This window comes from Lissotriton helveticus, chromosome 2_1, assembly GCF_964261635.1.
Source record: "Lissotriton helveticus chromosome 2_1, aLisHel1.1, whole genome shotgun sequence".
NCBI classification, from domain to species: domain Eukaryota; kingdom Metazoa; phylum Chordata; class Amphibia; order Caudata; family Salamandridae; genus Lissotriton; species Lissotriton helveticus.
Genome location: NC_136059.1, coordinates 58,676,955 through 58,694,101, shown reverse-complemented (window position 1 = coordinate 58,694,101; position 17,147 = coordinate 58,676,955). Strand labels below are relative to the sequence as shown.

Below are 17,147 nucleotides of genomic sequence, written 5' to 3'. Positions count from 1 at the left end.
CGCACTGAGAAAGACGCTGTCTTTTTCTCCAGCCGAGAAAATCCAGCTCCGGTGTTTCCAGCCACCCTTGCGGGTTGCTGGGAGATCGAGTCCTGAAGAGAGAGATAAAAGACCTCCCACATTCTATTACCAAGGTACGGAACTGACTAAACCCTTAAAGAGAATTCTTGATTCAGATTCTTGGCAAAATCAACTTAACTTAAACTGCAACTTACTTACTCCTTCTCACGTATTAGGCTTAGGTCGGTACACCAGGGTAGGTGTATTTAGAAGCACCAGTTGAGTACGTTAGTCAATGTTTTTATGTATGTATATATTTTATCCATTTTAAAGTATCATATGGCTAAAAAACCATATCAATGCTTTTACAGTATTATTTCATAATACTACTTTTACTGTACGCCCTTTAATTCATGTTAAGTATTCCAATTGTGGCATTTCATTTCTCTTGCATGAGAAAGAAGACTGCTCAATAAATAACACCTTTAATTGAAAATGCCCGTCTCTATTTCTCTGCACTCTGGTGAAACTAAGTATGCACGATTGACTGAGTAAAATAGCTGTCTATTGTTTTCACACAACTCTAGAGATACACTGTTATTTTGAGGGAGCAAAGTTGTCATGTTTATGCGGTTGTCAGAAGCTAATCCCTTCTCGTCTAAATCCGGAAAGTTAACTCTTTCCTGAACATTCGAGAAAGCTTCTAGTGACCTCTGAGCTAACTGGCAAAACTAATTAAGTCTAATATAGTCAGTAGAGACCTAGTCGACCTCAGTCCTACGTCTACACTGCTGTTTATATTATTCCAATGCGCAGAGCCTATTGGGAATATAGGAACTACACTGCAGCATTGAAGGCCACCAGTGCAGGTTAGCAATGAATGCCTTTAGTGCAGTCTATCATTGTTGTTTAGTAGTTAATGCTATCAGAGCAGAGTAGGAGGAGGTTTGTACTGAAGGCCACCAGTACAGTTTAGCAGTGAAGGACATTAGTGTAGGCTATCAGTGCAGTTTAGTAGTTATCATTCCAGGTTTGCAGTGAAGGCCATCAGTGGAGACAATCAGTGCAGGTTAGTACTGAAGGCCATCAGACAAGGTTAGCAGTGAAGTCCATCAGTGCAGAGACCAGTGTAGGTTAGCAGTGAAGGCCATCAAAGCGGGTTAGTACTGAAGGCTATCAGTGCAGGTTAGCAGTGAAGTCCATCAGTGCAGATACCAGTGTAGGTTAGCAGTGAAGGCCATCAGTGCGGGTTAGCAGTGAAGGCAATTAGTGCAGGTTAGCAGTGAAGGCTGTCAGTGCAGGGTAGCAGTGAAGGCCGTCAGTGCAGGTTAGCAGTGAAGCCTGTCAGTGCAGGTTAGCAGTGAAGGCCGTCAGCGCAGGTTAGCAGTGAAGGCTGCCAGTGCAGGGTAGCAGTGAAGGCCATCAGTGCAGGTTAGCAGTGAAGGCCGTCAGTGCAGGTAAGCAGTGAAGGCCATCAGTGGAAACAATCAGTGCGGGTTAGTACTGAATGCCATCAGTGCAGAGACCAGTGTAGGTTAGCAGTGAAGGCCATCAGTGCGGGTTAGTACTGAAGGCTATCAGTGCATCCTATCACTGCAGGTTTGCAGTGCAGGCCATTAGGTCAGATTATCAGTGCAGGTTAGCAGAGAAGGCCGTCAGTGCAGGTTAGCAGTGAAGGCAATTAGTGCAGGTTAGCAGTGAAGGCCTTCAGTGCAGGTTAGCAGTGAAGGCTGTCAGTGCAGGTTAGCAGTGAAGGCTGTCATTGCAGGTTAGCAGTGAAGGCTGTCAGTGCAGGTTAGCAGTGAAGGCCATTAGGTCAGACTATCAGTGCAGGTTAGCAGTGAAGGCCGTCAGTGCAGGTTAGCAGTGAAGGCTGTCAGTGCATGTTAGCAGTGAAGGCCATTAGGTCAGACTATCAGTGCAGGTTAGCAGTGAAGGCTCTCAGTGCAGGTTAGCAGTGAAGGCCATCAGTGCAGGTTAGCAGTGAAAGCTGTCAGTGCAGGTTATCAGTAAAGGCCGTCAGCGCAGGTTAGCAGTGAAGGCCATTAGGTCAGACTATCAGTGCAGGTTAGCAATGAAGGCTCTCAGTGCAGGTTAGCAGTGAAGGCCATCAGTGCAGGTTAGCAGTGAAAGCTGTCAGTGCAGGTTATCAGTAAAGGCCATATACTAATCAAATGGAAGGGGGAGAAGGAAAACGCTGATCCCTCAATTTCCTTAGGTTAATGCAAAAAATCAAATGGGGAGGGATCACTTGTCCTGCATGAACCAGGGTATGCAGGAGATCGTACAACGGTGTCTCCAATAAAAAACCCTCATGCACGTGTTGGATAGTGTGGTAAGCGGTATATCTTGGTTCTCCGCTCTTCGAACACGTGTGTGCATAATCATAGGGTTAGTTTCGGTATGCAGCCTCCACCAGGAGGATCTTACCCTTGGTAAAAACAGTAGTGACCCAGTGATGTGGAGAGAGTGTAGAACAATTAAAAATCCCCCGGATACCCAGTAGTAGGAATTTTATTAAGTCTGGGTTCGGGTGGATCCCATTAGGGGAATGCTCAAGTGGCGTGCGCTCTATTGAAAAGATTAGGTTTTCAGGACGCACTAGCATTCAAGGAGACTTAATAAAATTCCTATTAGGAGACACCGTTGTACGATCTCCTGCATACCCTGGTTCATGCAGGACAAGTGATCCCTCCCCATTTGATTTTTTGTATCAGTAAAGGCCGTCAGCACAGGTTAGCAGTGAAGGCCATTAGGTCAGACTATCAGTGCAGGTTATCAGTGATTCCTCGAGACTGCCTATCTTCTTCCCGTCCGACATGCTTTTGTTGGTCAGTGCTGCCACTGATGCTGGAGTGTGCATTTAAGCAAACATACAATATTTAAATAATAATCAGCAGTTATATCTATGAGTTGTTCTGTTAGTAATCATCAATTGCAATCTTACCCTTCAGCTTTCTCCTTTATTTTCTGCAGCTGCAGGGTGATGATGCCGGCTGTGGTGTCTTTGCCTGGGTAGACCTCCGTGGAGATCTTCTTCTGATTCTCGTCCACCATGATGACCTTGATGCCTTTCCCCTTCAGCAGGTCACTCTTGGTGAGGACGTTCAGGTCCAGCTCGGTCGCCGGGCAGCTTGTATCCTGCATTTTCTTCACATAATTATTTAATTCTTTCTGCTGAACTTCTGTTAATTTATTTTTTGCTCCCTCAACTGGTGTCTTTTTCATATCGCCTTTGTGTTCTTGTTCAATGAAGAATCTCTCAGTCTTTTCCCTTCCAAGAATTTTTTCGACAGTTTTACCTGCTTGCTTAGTCACTGCTGCAAGCAAAGGTTTACTCAAAAACCCGTTTAGGCGGCTTGAAAGCAAATCGACAAAGTTATCATTGATCTTTTGGGATATCATATCCAATAGTTGATCTTTCATTTTCTCTACAGCTGGGAAGTTGCGGCGTTCATCATCCTTATAGTCGGCATCAGATTCTAGCTCATCGCATTCTTGGACTATGAAAGGAATGACTCTATTTTCAATCATGTCTTGAGTTGGGGCAGAACTTATCATTTGCACAAACTCCATAGTTTTTTTTCCGACTTCAACACTCAGTTTGAATCCTTTCTGGATGAGTCCTTTCACCTTTGCCTCGTCCATGATTTCCAGAATGCCATCTTTCATGGAGTCGAGATAAGAAAATAATGTTTCCATGGTGCTGTAATCCTCAGAGATGTCATCGACAGCAGACTGGCAAATATCTTCCATTGCACTATTCATCATCTGTTCATGGGTGTCTCGAATCTGAAAAGACAATGCTTGTTCTGTTCTTAGGGCACTCTCCGGCACCCCATTGACCACTGTAAACTTTATAAGTGTTTGTTTCAAAGCTTGATTCTGTTTGATGGATTTTGCTATCATGCCTTTAAAGGTTTTATCAAATATTTCCTTGAAGACCCCTTCGAGGGCTGCATCCATGCCATAATCTAATGCTAGCATAACTCCTTGTTTGGCCATTTCTTGACCAGTGTACTTCACTGCCTGCACAAAGTTGTTCTTCATGACAGAACTCGAGGCGAGTGTTTTAATGGATTTGGATAGACTATTTTTGGAAATGGCAGAGGTGGCTGATGTTACAGATGTTTTAACGGAAGAAACTAGCGCTTTTCCTGAACGAATGATGTCATCGGCAAGAGATGCAAATGTTTTTGCTCCACTGAGTAGACCTTTTGTCACTTTCATTACAGCCTGTGCTGCCTTTTTAATGATGCTAAACCCTGCAGTTAAGAGTGATAGCCCAATACTAATGGCCTTGGATATTGCCCATTCTGCCCAATCAAATGTACCTTTTATCATCCCTTCGATCCCTGATATCATGTCCGACACACCCTCAGAAATCAGACCCATTCCGAACTGATTAGCCGTCCCACAGGTGAAAACACACACAAGAACCCCAGCGAGTACCTGCAGAGCTCCAACTATAAAGCAAATCAGAGCATCAATGCAGAATTCTGGCTTACACTCAACTTCAAACACAAAGGACAGGCCATAGTCATACAGCACATTCAGTTCATCGGTTGTTATAGGACTGTGATCAGTTGCCAATGAGAAGACAGCCTGGTCCTTGGTGACAGCGTTGCTTTTATTCTCAGTTAGCTTTGCAATTGATTTATCGATGTAGTCGATCCAGGACTTGAATAGACTCTTGCGCGTCTGCATTTGTTTAGTAAAGTTGGGATCGTCTCTGTTGTGAGGTTCAAACTTGGCTAAGCAAGACATCTGGCAGGCAACAGTGGTGTTTGACACCTCAGATACATAGATTTCAATCAGCTGCTTAGATTCTTTCAAGAGATCCATTGCCCTCTGCATGTAGCCTGCCCATCTCAGATTGATTGTAATGTAGGCCTGATTGTAGAGGGACACAGCACGGTACACCCGATCAGTCTTCTCTGCTTTCTGCCAGAATGATAGCGCCCCATAATCCGATGCTTTGTTCTGAGTGTGGAGGTACATGCGATCCATAGCCTGTTTGATGAAGTCGTAGAAGTTATCTGATTCTCCTCGCAGGAGGCTTTCTATTCTCTTCTGAATCACTTGGCCAAGGTCTCTTTTTAGCTCTTTGAGGTCTTTGTGTTCATCTATGTCCTTCTCATGTAGTGTGAGCCAAAGAGCCCAGCTCTCCTTTAACGCATTGAGAGCCGGGCGGTAGTCTAGCTTTGTCTGAGAGTAATCAAAGGAGCCACTGTCACTCGATGAATTAGAAGTCTTATAGATATCACGTTGTTCTGCCTTATTGTACTTTCCCTGAAAAACATTGAGATGTTCACAAAACGTCTGAAAGAGTTCTTCTCGCATCTGTACTTCAAAGAGCTCCTCAGCCTCCATCTCGGTGATGTGTGTTTGCTGGTAGTCTGCTCTGAGTTGTCTCATCACCTCGATGGGTTGGTCCTGATAGGATGGTGACAGGTCATCATAGTTTAATATCATCTGGACCATGCCAGGGCTTCCTTTGCGAGAGGTTCTGCCAAATATCTGCTTTTCTACCCTCATGTTTGTGGGAAAATGTGTGAGAATCACAAAGAGTCCTCCACATTTATTCACATCTTTAGTGATTTTAACATCTGTGCCTCTTCCACCGAGGTTTGTGGCAATGATAACATCTCCTGCATCAAAAATTCGTGTTTCAATATTGTCTTTATCACTTCTGATGTACAAAGTTACTTTATCTGGCTTGGAAACAGCTTTTAATTCTATTAACTCTTTTTGAAGCTTTTCAGCTGTTTTCACATCTTCACAGACAACTAATGCGGCTTGGCCCTTGCCCCACTGGATTGGACTTGTGCGCTCCTTCACATGTTCACAGATACTTTTGATCCAGGCTTCACGGCCACCAACGACCTGGAGAGTTGGTAGCTCAGTCCTCTTAGTATGGCGGTGAGTAGGCATAACATAGCAGGATACTTTGTAGTGTTTTTTAAGATATTCAACCTCTGGTTCATCCCCTAGGGTTCCGGAGACCCCGAACATGCCTGTACCTTTAGTGTATCGTTGAAGGAAATGGAAATTTGACATGAAGTTGGTGACATTGGACAGTGGTGAGATCGCCAGCTGGTGCTTCATCTCCAGGAACTGCTGTAAGCCGTCACCCCAGCGCTTGTTCTTCTCAAGCACACCGGTGGCTTTGAAGTCCACTGGGATGATGGAGTGGTATTCGTGGATGGGTGAGGTGGACTTCACTTGATTCATGTCTGTGGCTGATTCTATCATGTACTCTCGATCCTTCTCCATCACGATTGCCTTCATAGCATTTTCCACAAAGACCTTTGTCCTGTTCTGTGTATATTCCTTCAGGTAGGCTGGCAGGAGAATAAAGTTCTCGTCCTTATTCTCTTGTTTATCTGGTGGCTGATAGGTATCTGAGTACCTGATTCGTGATTCCAGTACAGTGACCGCTCCTTCTATTAGGTCCTTCTCGCTCATCACCACACAGGCACAGCCATGTTCCAGGAGAAGAATGCAAATTTTGTCATGATCAGATGTGCATTTAATTTCTGTTGTAGTACTGGTTGCAAATTCAGATGCTTTACCATCCTTTACCTCATAATATTCAAAAACAACAGCATCTTCAAGAACTTTCTGAAAAATAGACAATAGATCTCGCTGCTGAGCAGGTGCAAGTTTATCCATGAGTTCTTTGATCGCAGAGTCTTGTGGAGCTTGAGTGATTGGCTGATCAGACTCCACTAGGGTGGATTGAAGCTTCTTCACATCCTCTTCAGTAAAGAAACCCAGCTGCAGTCCTGGCATTAGAATGTCGAGGGAGGAGAAATGCTCTGATGTGTTTGGCCCCATGACAGCTGCTGCAGCAACTTTGTGAAAGTATTGTGTACCTGTTGCCCAAAGAGTGTCACCAGTTTTGGCCTCCTGGATGCGTTGGCAAGTACATATCTTGGCCCAGATGGCTGCCAGCAGTTGTTCTAAGTGCCGCATTCCTGTTGCTGCATGTGAAAGGTATGTGACTTGGACTCCGCTGTCTAAGGTCATATAGTCCACTTCATCCACAATGGATATGTCAAAAGTCCGATCTCCTCTGGTTTTGCGTTTTTCAAACTCTTGTTTTAGAATGTCAGCAGCAAAGTTCCCAACAGTGCCGTACACAATATCAGCTGCATACGCCTTTTTAATTGCCTTGTCAATTTCTCTTGAGTCAGTACATTCATCTAAGCCTGGTGGTGGCACAACGCTACAAGACACATCGAACATCTTGTAGAGTTTGATCCATTCCTCTTGATCACGACGGGCAAGTACTGGTGAACTTGTGATCACATCAACCTTCTTCCCACGGATGGCATGAATAAGGGCGAGCATGGCCACGATGGAAGATTTACCCTCTCCAGTAAAGATCTCCAAAAGACAACCATTGCGTGCAGGGTCTTTAGAAATGAGAAGAGTCAACAGAGATGCGAGCTGAGTCATGCGTGGAAAATAGCCCTCAATCTTCTCTCCTGACTGCGTTACAATCGTCGTGGTGTCCTGAACAGACACACACAAACCAATCGAAATTTTTACCAGTTTCTCAATATCAGGATTTTCAAAGTCTATTGATCTGGTCATGGCTATACCTTCTTTCTTCATTGCTTCATCCAGATCTAGGGTTTGATATGCTGGAAGCCGAGCTCCAACTTCACTGAGCACTTGGTCGAGGATAGAAAGAACCTTTTCAGGATAATTGTTTTTCCTCATTTCCTCTAGCATTGTTTTTAAATCCTTGTCCTTCTCATTCTTTACATGTTGCTGCAGAAGCAGCACAGGATCCTGCTCCTTCAAAGATGCAATGGTCGTGTTTATTTCAATCTGGTATGTCTGCACACATTGTAGGATGGCCTCCACCTTCTCTTGTGGAACGCTGCTCTCCTCCACCTTCAGAGTGAATTGAACTGCCTGGATTGGGGTCCAGGTTCCACTGAATAATATGTGTCCAAGAAAGTCTTGGCTGGTGCTGGAAAGCTCAGAAAAGACAGCTCTGGATAGTTTCCCAGCTAAGGTCTTGTTTGTGTTGTACAGTTCCTCTATGATATGAAGACGAAAGCTGGATAAGTCTTTTGTCTCCTTTGAGGACTGTGTTATCCCCTCTTCTTTCAGTGTGACCTCGATTGTTGCTTTAAGGAGACTAAACTGCTCAGTGAGTGAAATATTCTCATCATAAAAGGCGTTGTCCAAACCTCTGTGACACCAGATGGGTATGTCTTTCTTCATTAGGAACTGGGCTACAAGGTACTGCTGTAGTGTTCTCATCCGGTCACCGATGTCCTGGGATTCCATACCCTTCTCTTCTTTGATGTTGATGTCAAGCAGGAGCTGTTTAAACTTCTCCTCAACATTCTTTTCCTGTAATAAAAATAAACATATTTTATTTACCTCATCAGTTTATAGCATAAACCAGGTCTCTATTTTCACCGAAACAGTAGGACTGCTTGATTGCCTTGTTATCAGCCTTGTAAGTCTGGCATGAGCTCTGTCCTGTCCTAAATATTAAATTGTACTCTCTATAAAATATTACTATGGTCTAAAAGACATGCTTTATTTACTAAGAGTGTGTGCCGATTTTGTTAGTGTGTGATAATTCGGTGTTACTGGAAGGTGTAATGTGCTTTCACCAATGGTACACTTTGTTATAAAACACATTCAGTGATAGCATGTGGTTTTATACATCCCCCATCCCTCTGAATTTGCCAATTATATGACTTTGAGATAAAGTCAAATTGAAACCATCAAGTTCCCCAGTTTTATATCTTTCATAGATTCACATGCTTGAATATTCCCTGTTGTTATGGTGGGAGTCCTCCAGCAATAGCAGTATAAAAGCATTGTGGGTAGATAGGCCTTAGAAAACCCATTAAAACTATAATACTTGTTAACCTATTGAACTTGTTTTAAAGAATCCAAACTTTAGCCAATCAGAGCAGAGATCAGAGACACTCTTCCTCTGCAGTGCCACCATACCTCTGAGTCCTACTCCACATTGAGTGACAGTTAGAGTGTCTGAGCTTTGAGCTTTTCACCTGTCAGATATTTGGTGACTTTTCGAACCTCTAGCTACTTCTGATCTACAGTGTGAGAGACTGTTTCTCTAAGTTTGGGAGAATGCCTGAGACCAGAAGAAGGCTTTAAGGCCTTGCCAGTCCTGTGGGAAATTCTGGCAATATTCAGAATATTCACATAGCAGGTTCTTATACTGCCCGCACACTCAATACAGGTCACAGGAATGAAAGTACTGCCGTACTCTTTCTTTGAAAACTCTCAAAGACTGGGGGCCAGATTACTTCTATGAATCCAGAGAAAAGAAGGCAGTTACATTCTTACTCTGAGAGCGATGAAAGAGGACGTATATCCTCTAAAACGAGCAAAGATTAGGATTCTGCCTCATATGCCAAAGATCCAAAGGGGGTGAAATCCCATTCCAGGAAACTAAGTGCTGATAGGTTGAGTGAAAAGGCTAAACCATCTCCCTTTCTCAGAAGATCTTCATCTGCTCCTCTTTCAGTTCATGTGACACCCTAAAGGAGCCAGTGGCTCAGAAAACGTGAGCTTCACTAGATCTTCTGATGACACCACACTACTAACTGTGCAGTAAATACGCCATAGACTGATGTTTTCAGTACAGATGGTTTATTCATTGACTACATTGTTGTGGAGCCCACAAAACAGAGGCGCCTAGTGCACTCCAACATAACTAGGAAACCAGTAACATTCCACCTGAACATGCAATTCTACATTAGAACACACACACAAAAGGAATGAGTCCTGACTTTACTTATAAAAGATTCAATACTACACGTCTTCCCTTCTTCCCAAAACAAAAGACAAAGTACCAAATTTTACTTTCAACTTTGCAGGAGGGTTGCAAAATATGAGATAACACCTTTTCTCTGGGCCAACCCTTTCTCACACGAACACACACATCTTGTATGACAGAATAATCAGGAAAAGCACACCTGACTTATGGCCGGTTTTTAATAGGAAACGCTTACCCCAAACAAAAGGATTGAATTTTTATAGTGCCCAACAACACGACAAAAAAACTCAATTTCAATCATAGAGTATTGAAACTCAGCTGCTCTCAACACTCTGGAGGCAAAACCAATGTGTTTTCAACATTGTCAACAGTGTGTGTCAAAGGGGCCCCCCGTCCTACCTGACTAGCATCCACTGTGACATCCACTGTGACACAACATGATTGATCAGCATCAAAGGGTTTGAGGGCTTTGCAATGCTCCAAAAAGTCTTCACACAGTCAGATGCACTCATATAGTCTCTGCACCAATGGAATTTCATTCCCTTCTTGAGAAGATTGCTAATATGGTGAACTCTGGTGGCAAAGTCAGAAATTAATCTGGAGTAGTATTTGCAAGGCCCAAGAAAGATTTAACACAATTCTTGTCAGTGGGTACTGGGGCATTAGTAATGGCTTCCGGCAGGCCTGCGTCCTAGTCCCCACCCTCTTTATATGTTAACGGGGTGGTGAGATTTCTTCAGGAGGTCCCGGCCGATGCGCCAATTCTGGCGGGTGACAAAGTCCCAACGCCCTTGTTCGCTGATGACACCTTGTTGGTGTCAAAAACTCCACATAGCTTACGAAAATTGCTAAACAGATATCAATCATTTTTTTTTAATTCTTGGGGTTTAGTTATAAACACCACTAAAACAAAATGTATGGCTTTTAACCCTCATAAGTCTTTTAAAAATAACAATACTAAATGACACCTTATTGGAGAGAGTAAATATGTTTGATTATTTGGGTATAAGGCTTTCTGACATAATGCATTGGAAGCCCCACTTAGCAAAGATGCTCATAAGCCATTAGCGTGTAGTCGGGGCTTTAAGTAAAGAACACCCGTCCTTGTATAGTAGGCCGGTCACACCAGCCCTCGCAATTTACGATGCCAAAGCAGTCAGCTCCGCCCTCCTCAGTGCTGAGCTTTGAGGCTTTGAAGACTTTGAGAATATCTCCATATCTGAGCACAAGTTCCTGAGGTACTTGGTAATACTTCCTCGCAATACTCCTCTACTTCCCCTAATGTTTGACGGACGCTCAGGGATATTGCTAAGTGGCGCCCACTGTTCTGTTGGGCTCGCTTAATGCACATCCCTAAGCTTGCAAATTATGCTGCTGCCCTGATTGAGGTAACCAATCTAGATGTGGGGCACTGGGTCAAGTGGATATCCAACTTAGAAAGACACTGACTAAGCTAGGTCTTATGGGCTCATGGGAAACACGAGCCCCCTCAAACACACTGGAGCTGAATCATATCTATTGGAACTAGGTTGATTCCAATGAACTAAGCAAAACAAATCTGGGGCGATTGACAGATGAGTTCTTCAGTCATAAACAGTGCAGAGCCCTAGAGATTATCCAGGTTCCACGCGATAGGCTTCTATACACTCAATTTAGGCTAGGTACACTCCCAGTACATGTAACAACATCTAAATGAAGCACTTACAAACATCGAATCAAGGCTTGTCCTTGTTGTAGAGCCCCGTCGGAAAGTGTGTCCCATGTTCTATTTGCTTGCCTGGCTTATTCCACCTCTAGGTCAAACTGGAAAAAAACAATTTCTAAATTCATGGGCACACGTGACCACAAGGTCACCCTGCATATTCTTAAAACTGATTCAAGCACGCTTGTTGATTGCGGGGTAGCCTAGTTTTCGAGCCGCGCCAGCAATATTAGGCAAAAAGCTTTGAAGGACTACCACAAGCCGAAAATGGCAGCCCTTCCCTCATTTCAGATCTATCATAATATTTTGATTAGCCCACAAATCCTGAAACCTTCGTGGAATGTACACGTTTTAGGAAAAAAAAAACAATGAGTGTCTCCAACTTCAAGGTACATCCCCCTTGTTTGTGAGAGTCCATCAATAGCTTATACATATTTACATCTTATATATTACTGTTCCTTTAACCTTTTACACATTCTTGTTTTCTATTTTTAACAAAAGGAAAAACCATTACTTAGGGCCCCTTTTTCCTTACTAGTATTTTCTTTTATTATATAACTTTTTAAAAAATTTAGCAACTTGAAAATCCAGTTTAATCATGTCTTAACTCGATGTGAACCCCCACGATTTTTAAACGATTTTGTATGTTTGTTGTATGTTGCTTTTCTGATACAAAGTGATCGAATAAAGCATTTTTATTATTAATGACTTCGACCAGACCAGGTTTGAGACTAACACCTTCTTGGAAGGCCAAATGTCCCAAATATTCCACTGTTTCAAAAAAAGAAAACCTCATGATTCTTTGCTTTCAGAACCACCCCCTGTTTCTAGGAAAAAAGCCAATATTCTGTGAAGAATGCGAATGTGAGAGATGGCATCTTCAGCAAAGATAAGAATGTTGTCTTGAAACACAAGAACACCATCTAACTCCTTGAGAATGTTGCTTATGACCCTCTAAAATACAGAGAGCATTGACTCTTATCCAAATGACATTCAGCGACATTGAAAGGTTCCTAACGAAGTTATGAAGGCAGCATGATGGCGAGAATCAGGATGGAGCGACCTGATGATAGGGGCACTAGCTAAGTCAAGTTTGGAAAAATAATTTGCTTTTTTGGTAGAGGCAAACAAATCATTTATCTTGTGAAGGGGTTGTGAAACTACATAAATATCTCTATTGGGTGACCTCAAATTGACACATACCCTGATTTGTCCACCCCTCTTTCGAGCAACAACTCACAGAGACATGCACAAAGAAGTCTCTTTAGGTTCAATTATTACCTTGGCACACAGTTACTTTACCTCCTTATATAAATTGCTTGTAGCACTATAAGACCCACCCCTAAGTTTGTGTATGATTGGTACAACACATTTCTTGACAATCATCTTGTGTGTTGAAACCTTTATTCTTTCCCAGGGTGTCTCCAAATTCCGTTGGAAATTTGCACTTCCATTCTTGTCCAGCATCATCATTGCTCCACCCAACCAACACTTGTTCAGATTTTCCCGACCTTAAAATCATTCTGAACAATCCCTGATGGATCCAACCAAGGATGTTTAAACCTTTTACTGCAACATAAATTTTACCTAGATTTTTCTTCCCTTAAATATCATGTCTTGTTCTAAAAACCCAAGTGGATCGATCTTCTGCCCCTCACAGTAAACAGGGGAACGGTCAGTGGGAGTCAACTGCAGAGTATACTTCTAGATCTGTTCGAACAACTATTGTGTAATCAGATTTATACGGGCACCAGAGTCGACTAGCAACTTAAGTATTTTGCCTCCTACTTCAATATCTACAATAGGGTCTCTACAATACAAAGGATCCCCTTCAACTAGTATTTGAATGGGAGCACATTTCTCAACTTCTTCTCCCACGCCAGATTTGTGCTCTTTCCAAATGAAAGAAATCCCCTCAGTTTCAGACTATGCATCTGATTCTATAGCACACTCTACAGGCTTCCTGTAACCCTTCTTTTTTCAGACATACTTTGGCAAAAGGGCTGGGTTTTTTTCAAAATAATTTTACATTAATACCTGGTCACCTGGCGTTTTTTAAATTAGGAGAATTTCTGCACCTTAAACACATGTTAGGAGCTTTAAAATTCTGAATTTCAGATATCACAGACTTGGGAGCAACATTAGTGCCTTAGCACCATGACTTTACGTGTGGCTTTGCTGTAGCAACAGCATTGACACATTCCACATTCTTGTCATCCAACTCTTTCAAGGAGAACATTGAAATATCTATTTTTTTAGCTCTCTGAACTGTTTCGTCCGATGTAGGATTCCCTAGGCTTAAACGTTTTTGTCTAATGTTCTTGTCCTTACAATGTCAAACAAACTCATCCCGTATCAGTTGATCTGTAAAATTGTCAGCATCTTCTACTTCACTTTGCTTTCTCTTAAAGAATTTGTGCCTCAGTATCATTAGACTTGGTCATCGCTGTCCTCTGGGGATACATTTGGTAGGTGGAGGATTTACAGCTTGCATAGTGCACATCAGGAACTGGTCACTTAAACGGATGCTCAATAAAGTTGGATTGAAAAAACAACTGAGATGTGCATAAACAAATAAAGCAAACATACATGGTGTTTCTCCTAATGACTTGCTACATGAAGCAAAAGATGATGCAGTAAATAGAAGAAACTGAAATATAAATGATTAGGTGTGAGCATCACCAAGTCACACTGCTGCTTCACAATCAAGGTAGATGCTGTAAAGTGAAAATAAAATAAATATATATAATCAGATATGTGCATCACTGAGCGACACACAGTTGACAGAAAAGTGCTTCGGAGGAGCCAGAGTGTGTGTATCACTGACTCAAAAGAAAGTACACAGGGCTGTGTGTGTGTCACCGTGTGATACACTAGATGGACTATGAATCTGAAACAACTGATCGAATAGTTAGAACTCTGTAGCTAGAACTGGATGAACGTGTCACAACAACAATAAGCAAAGATGTGCGTATCATCGAACCAATGTGGAAGAAATAGCAGTGACTCCAAATTGGAAAATAGGTGCCGTATGTGACTATGCATTGAAAGCAGTTGACAGTTGAAACTGTAAACCATGCACTAGATTAATGAGCGGAGAGGTAGCAGAAGTCACAGGAGGCAGGCGACGCTGTAAACGCTGGTGTAGAAAATGCCTGCTCTACATGACCATGTTGACAATTCCTTTGCTTTTAGATGCAGAGTGCAATTATTAATTAAAGGTGCTTCCCTTTGGCCTTTGTTCCAACTCTAGAGTCTTCACAAAATACATGCTCCAGAGGTGGCCTTTCTGAGAAGAACACGACGAGTGGTTCATAAAAGGATCCACTTTTCTCTCAGCTGCAAACTCGACTTGTTCCTGTCTAAAACTGTTCTAGTTCGTAGGCCTCCAGCAGAAAAAATAGAAGTCCTTGCTAACTTCTTCAACAACAGCAGTCTTTCCAGGACTGGCCATAGACACATTGGAGTCCAAAGGCATTTCCCACTTCAGAGAGAAACAAAATGCTCAAGACAGCAAAAAAACTACTGCCAAAAAGAAAGCCCACTTCAGTACAGAAGTACAAATCAATGTTAGGGATGATGTCATGCTGCATCCCGTTAACAGCAAACTGCTGTTTATGAATGTGTCCCCTGGAAGAGCTGGACATGTAGTGGGTGCAAAGTCGAGGGTCTTTCAAGGATTCCATCTCAATAAGTCCTCAGTTGAAGTCGGCAATGTCCTGGTGGATGGGCATACAAAATATTTCCCAGAGCCTCTTATTCATCCCGGTAAGGCTTCACTTATTGATGACAACAGATGCTTCTCTCGAGGGATGGGGAGCTCATCTGCAAGCTCTTGAGATCCACGGCAAGTGGACTGTGCAGGAAGCTGCCTCCCATATCAATCTCTTGGAGCTGAAAGCGGTCTTCCTGAGCCTTCAGGATTTTGTTTCCAGGTTATGCAATTCCTGTGTGTCCGTTCTAACAACCATCACCAAAACCATGTTCTACCGGTTTAAGCAAGGGGGCATGAACTCAAAGATTTTCTCAACTCAAGTACAGCAGATCTGGGAATGGGTGATCAGCAAGAACATCAGCCTAAAGTGTTCTGGAGATAGTGAACACCCAACTTAGATCTGTTTGCTACCTGGCTCAAAAAATGCAACCTGTTTGCCAGCAGATATCCTCAACCAGGATCCACAGGAACTGCTTTCAGCATGGCATGGATGGTGATGTACTTATATGCCTTCCCGGCCTTTCCTTTCCTCCCCAGGATCAGCAGGAAGATGAAGCTAGAACCGTGCTGTTTAATTCTAGTAGCTCTGGCTTGGCAAAGACAGCACTAGTACACCGAGCTTCTTCGCCTATCAGACAGCTCTCCTCTCACCTTCCTGCCAGCGGAGGATCTCATTTCATGGAGAAAGGGTCAAGTACTGCATCAGCAGATCTGATCTCTAACTCTGACTGCCTGGCTCCTCAGGACCCTGAGCTCAAGTCATTTAATCTGTTTGAAGATTGCAGAATGATTCTACAACAAGCTCAAGCGGAATCTTCAAATAAATGTTACGTGTTATGTGGAGTGGTGTGGCTCACTGGTTAGAGGCGGCAGACCCGGAAGCAGAGGACAGCCCGGGACCAGGGTTCAATTCCCGACGCGGCAGGGTCGTGGACCAGGGTCAGCCGACTCGATAATTCTCGCTTCGGTGCCTACTCTAACCAGGGATCACACTCGGCAACTCTGGGCATTAGCTTGCCTCATCTCCACAACGGCCCCCCACATACACCGGGGATGCCTGGTTTCACCTTGGAGATACCCAGCAGGGATCATCTCACAGGGAAAGCCAGGACAGGTTCCCCAGCGGTCTCCAGCGCCGGGACGCCCCATTGCTGGGGTGATTCATGCGCTTTACAAGACATCATTACATAACATAACCTCAAAGTGAAAATGCTTTTATCTTGTGTGCACTTCTCACTTGGCGCATACCATCTCTTCAACACCAGAACCGGTTCTTCCTTACTTGCTGAATCTAGCATAGTCAGGTTTGTCTCATGCTTCGGTCAAAGGTCACTTGACGACAATATCCAGATATAGAAAACAAAAAGGAATACAGCCTCACTAAAGAGCTTATGAAAGGGCTTTTTCTGGCCTTTATGCTTGTTCACCCTTGTCGGAATTTATGAATTCTTCTTTTGAGCTGATTCAAAAGCCTAACTCAAAAAATATTTCCTGGAACGTTGCTTTTTTCTTGGCTAGTGTCTCCACAAGGAGAATAAGCAAAATTCAGGCCTGAACGATTCGAGAACCATCTCTTCTATTTCGGGACAACAGAGTAATTCTGAGAACTATCCCCAAGTTTATTCCATAGGCGCCAACTACTTTACATATCAATCAGCCTATTGTCTTGCCAAGGTTTTTCCTTAATCTGTCTTTGCCTGCAGGAAAGCTTTTCATTCTTTGGACATTATTCTGCTTGTTCAGCAAATTTGATAAAATCTTGGTCCCCTATGCCTCACCCAGAAAAGGACAAGCCTGTTATATCTTGTTTATGTATTTATGCATCTCCCCTGTTACTTTGTTCCGAGCTGCTCATCCAGTATGAATGTGCTGCATGGAATTCTTGGGTGCCTCAGAGGTGGGAGAGTTGGAGATGGGCTGAGCAGCAGGCAGGCTGCTCCCGGTGG

General features: G+C 43.2%; 1 protein-coding gene across 1 annotated transcript in view; it reads right to left on the bottom strand.

The window, feature by feature from the left end:
- Window positions 1-17,147, bottom strand: part of LOC144817706 (uncharacterized) — a 221,200-nt gene that overhangs the window by 91,332 nt on the left and 112,721 nt on the right. The window contains exon 4 of the mRNA XM_078674467.1: window positions 2,948-8,376. Within this exon, the coding sequence (XP_078530593.1) occupies window positions 2,948-8,376 (5,429 nt within the window). The remainder of the gene's footprint in view (window positions 1-2,947; window positions 8,377-17,147) is intronic.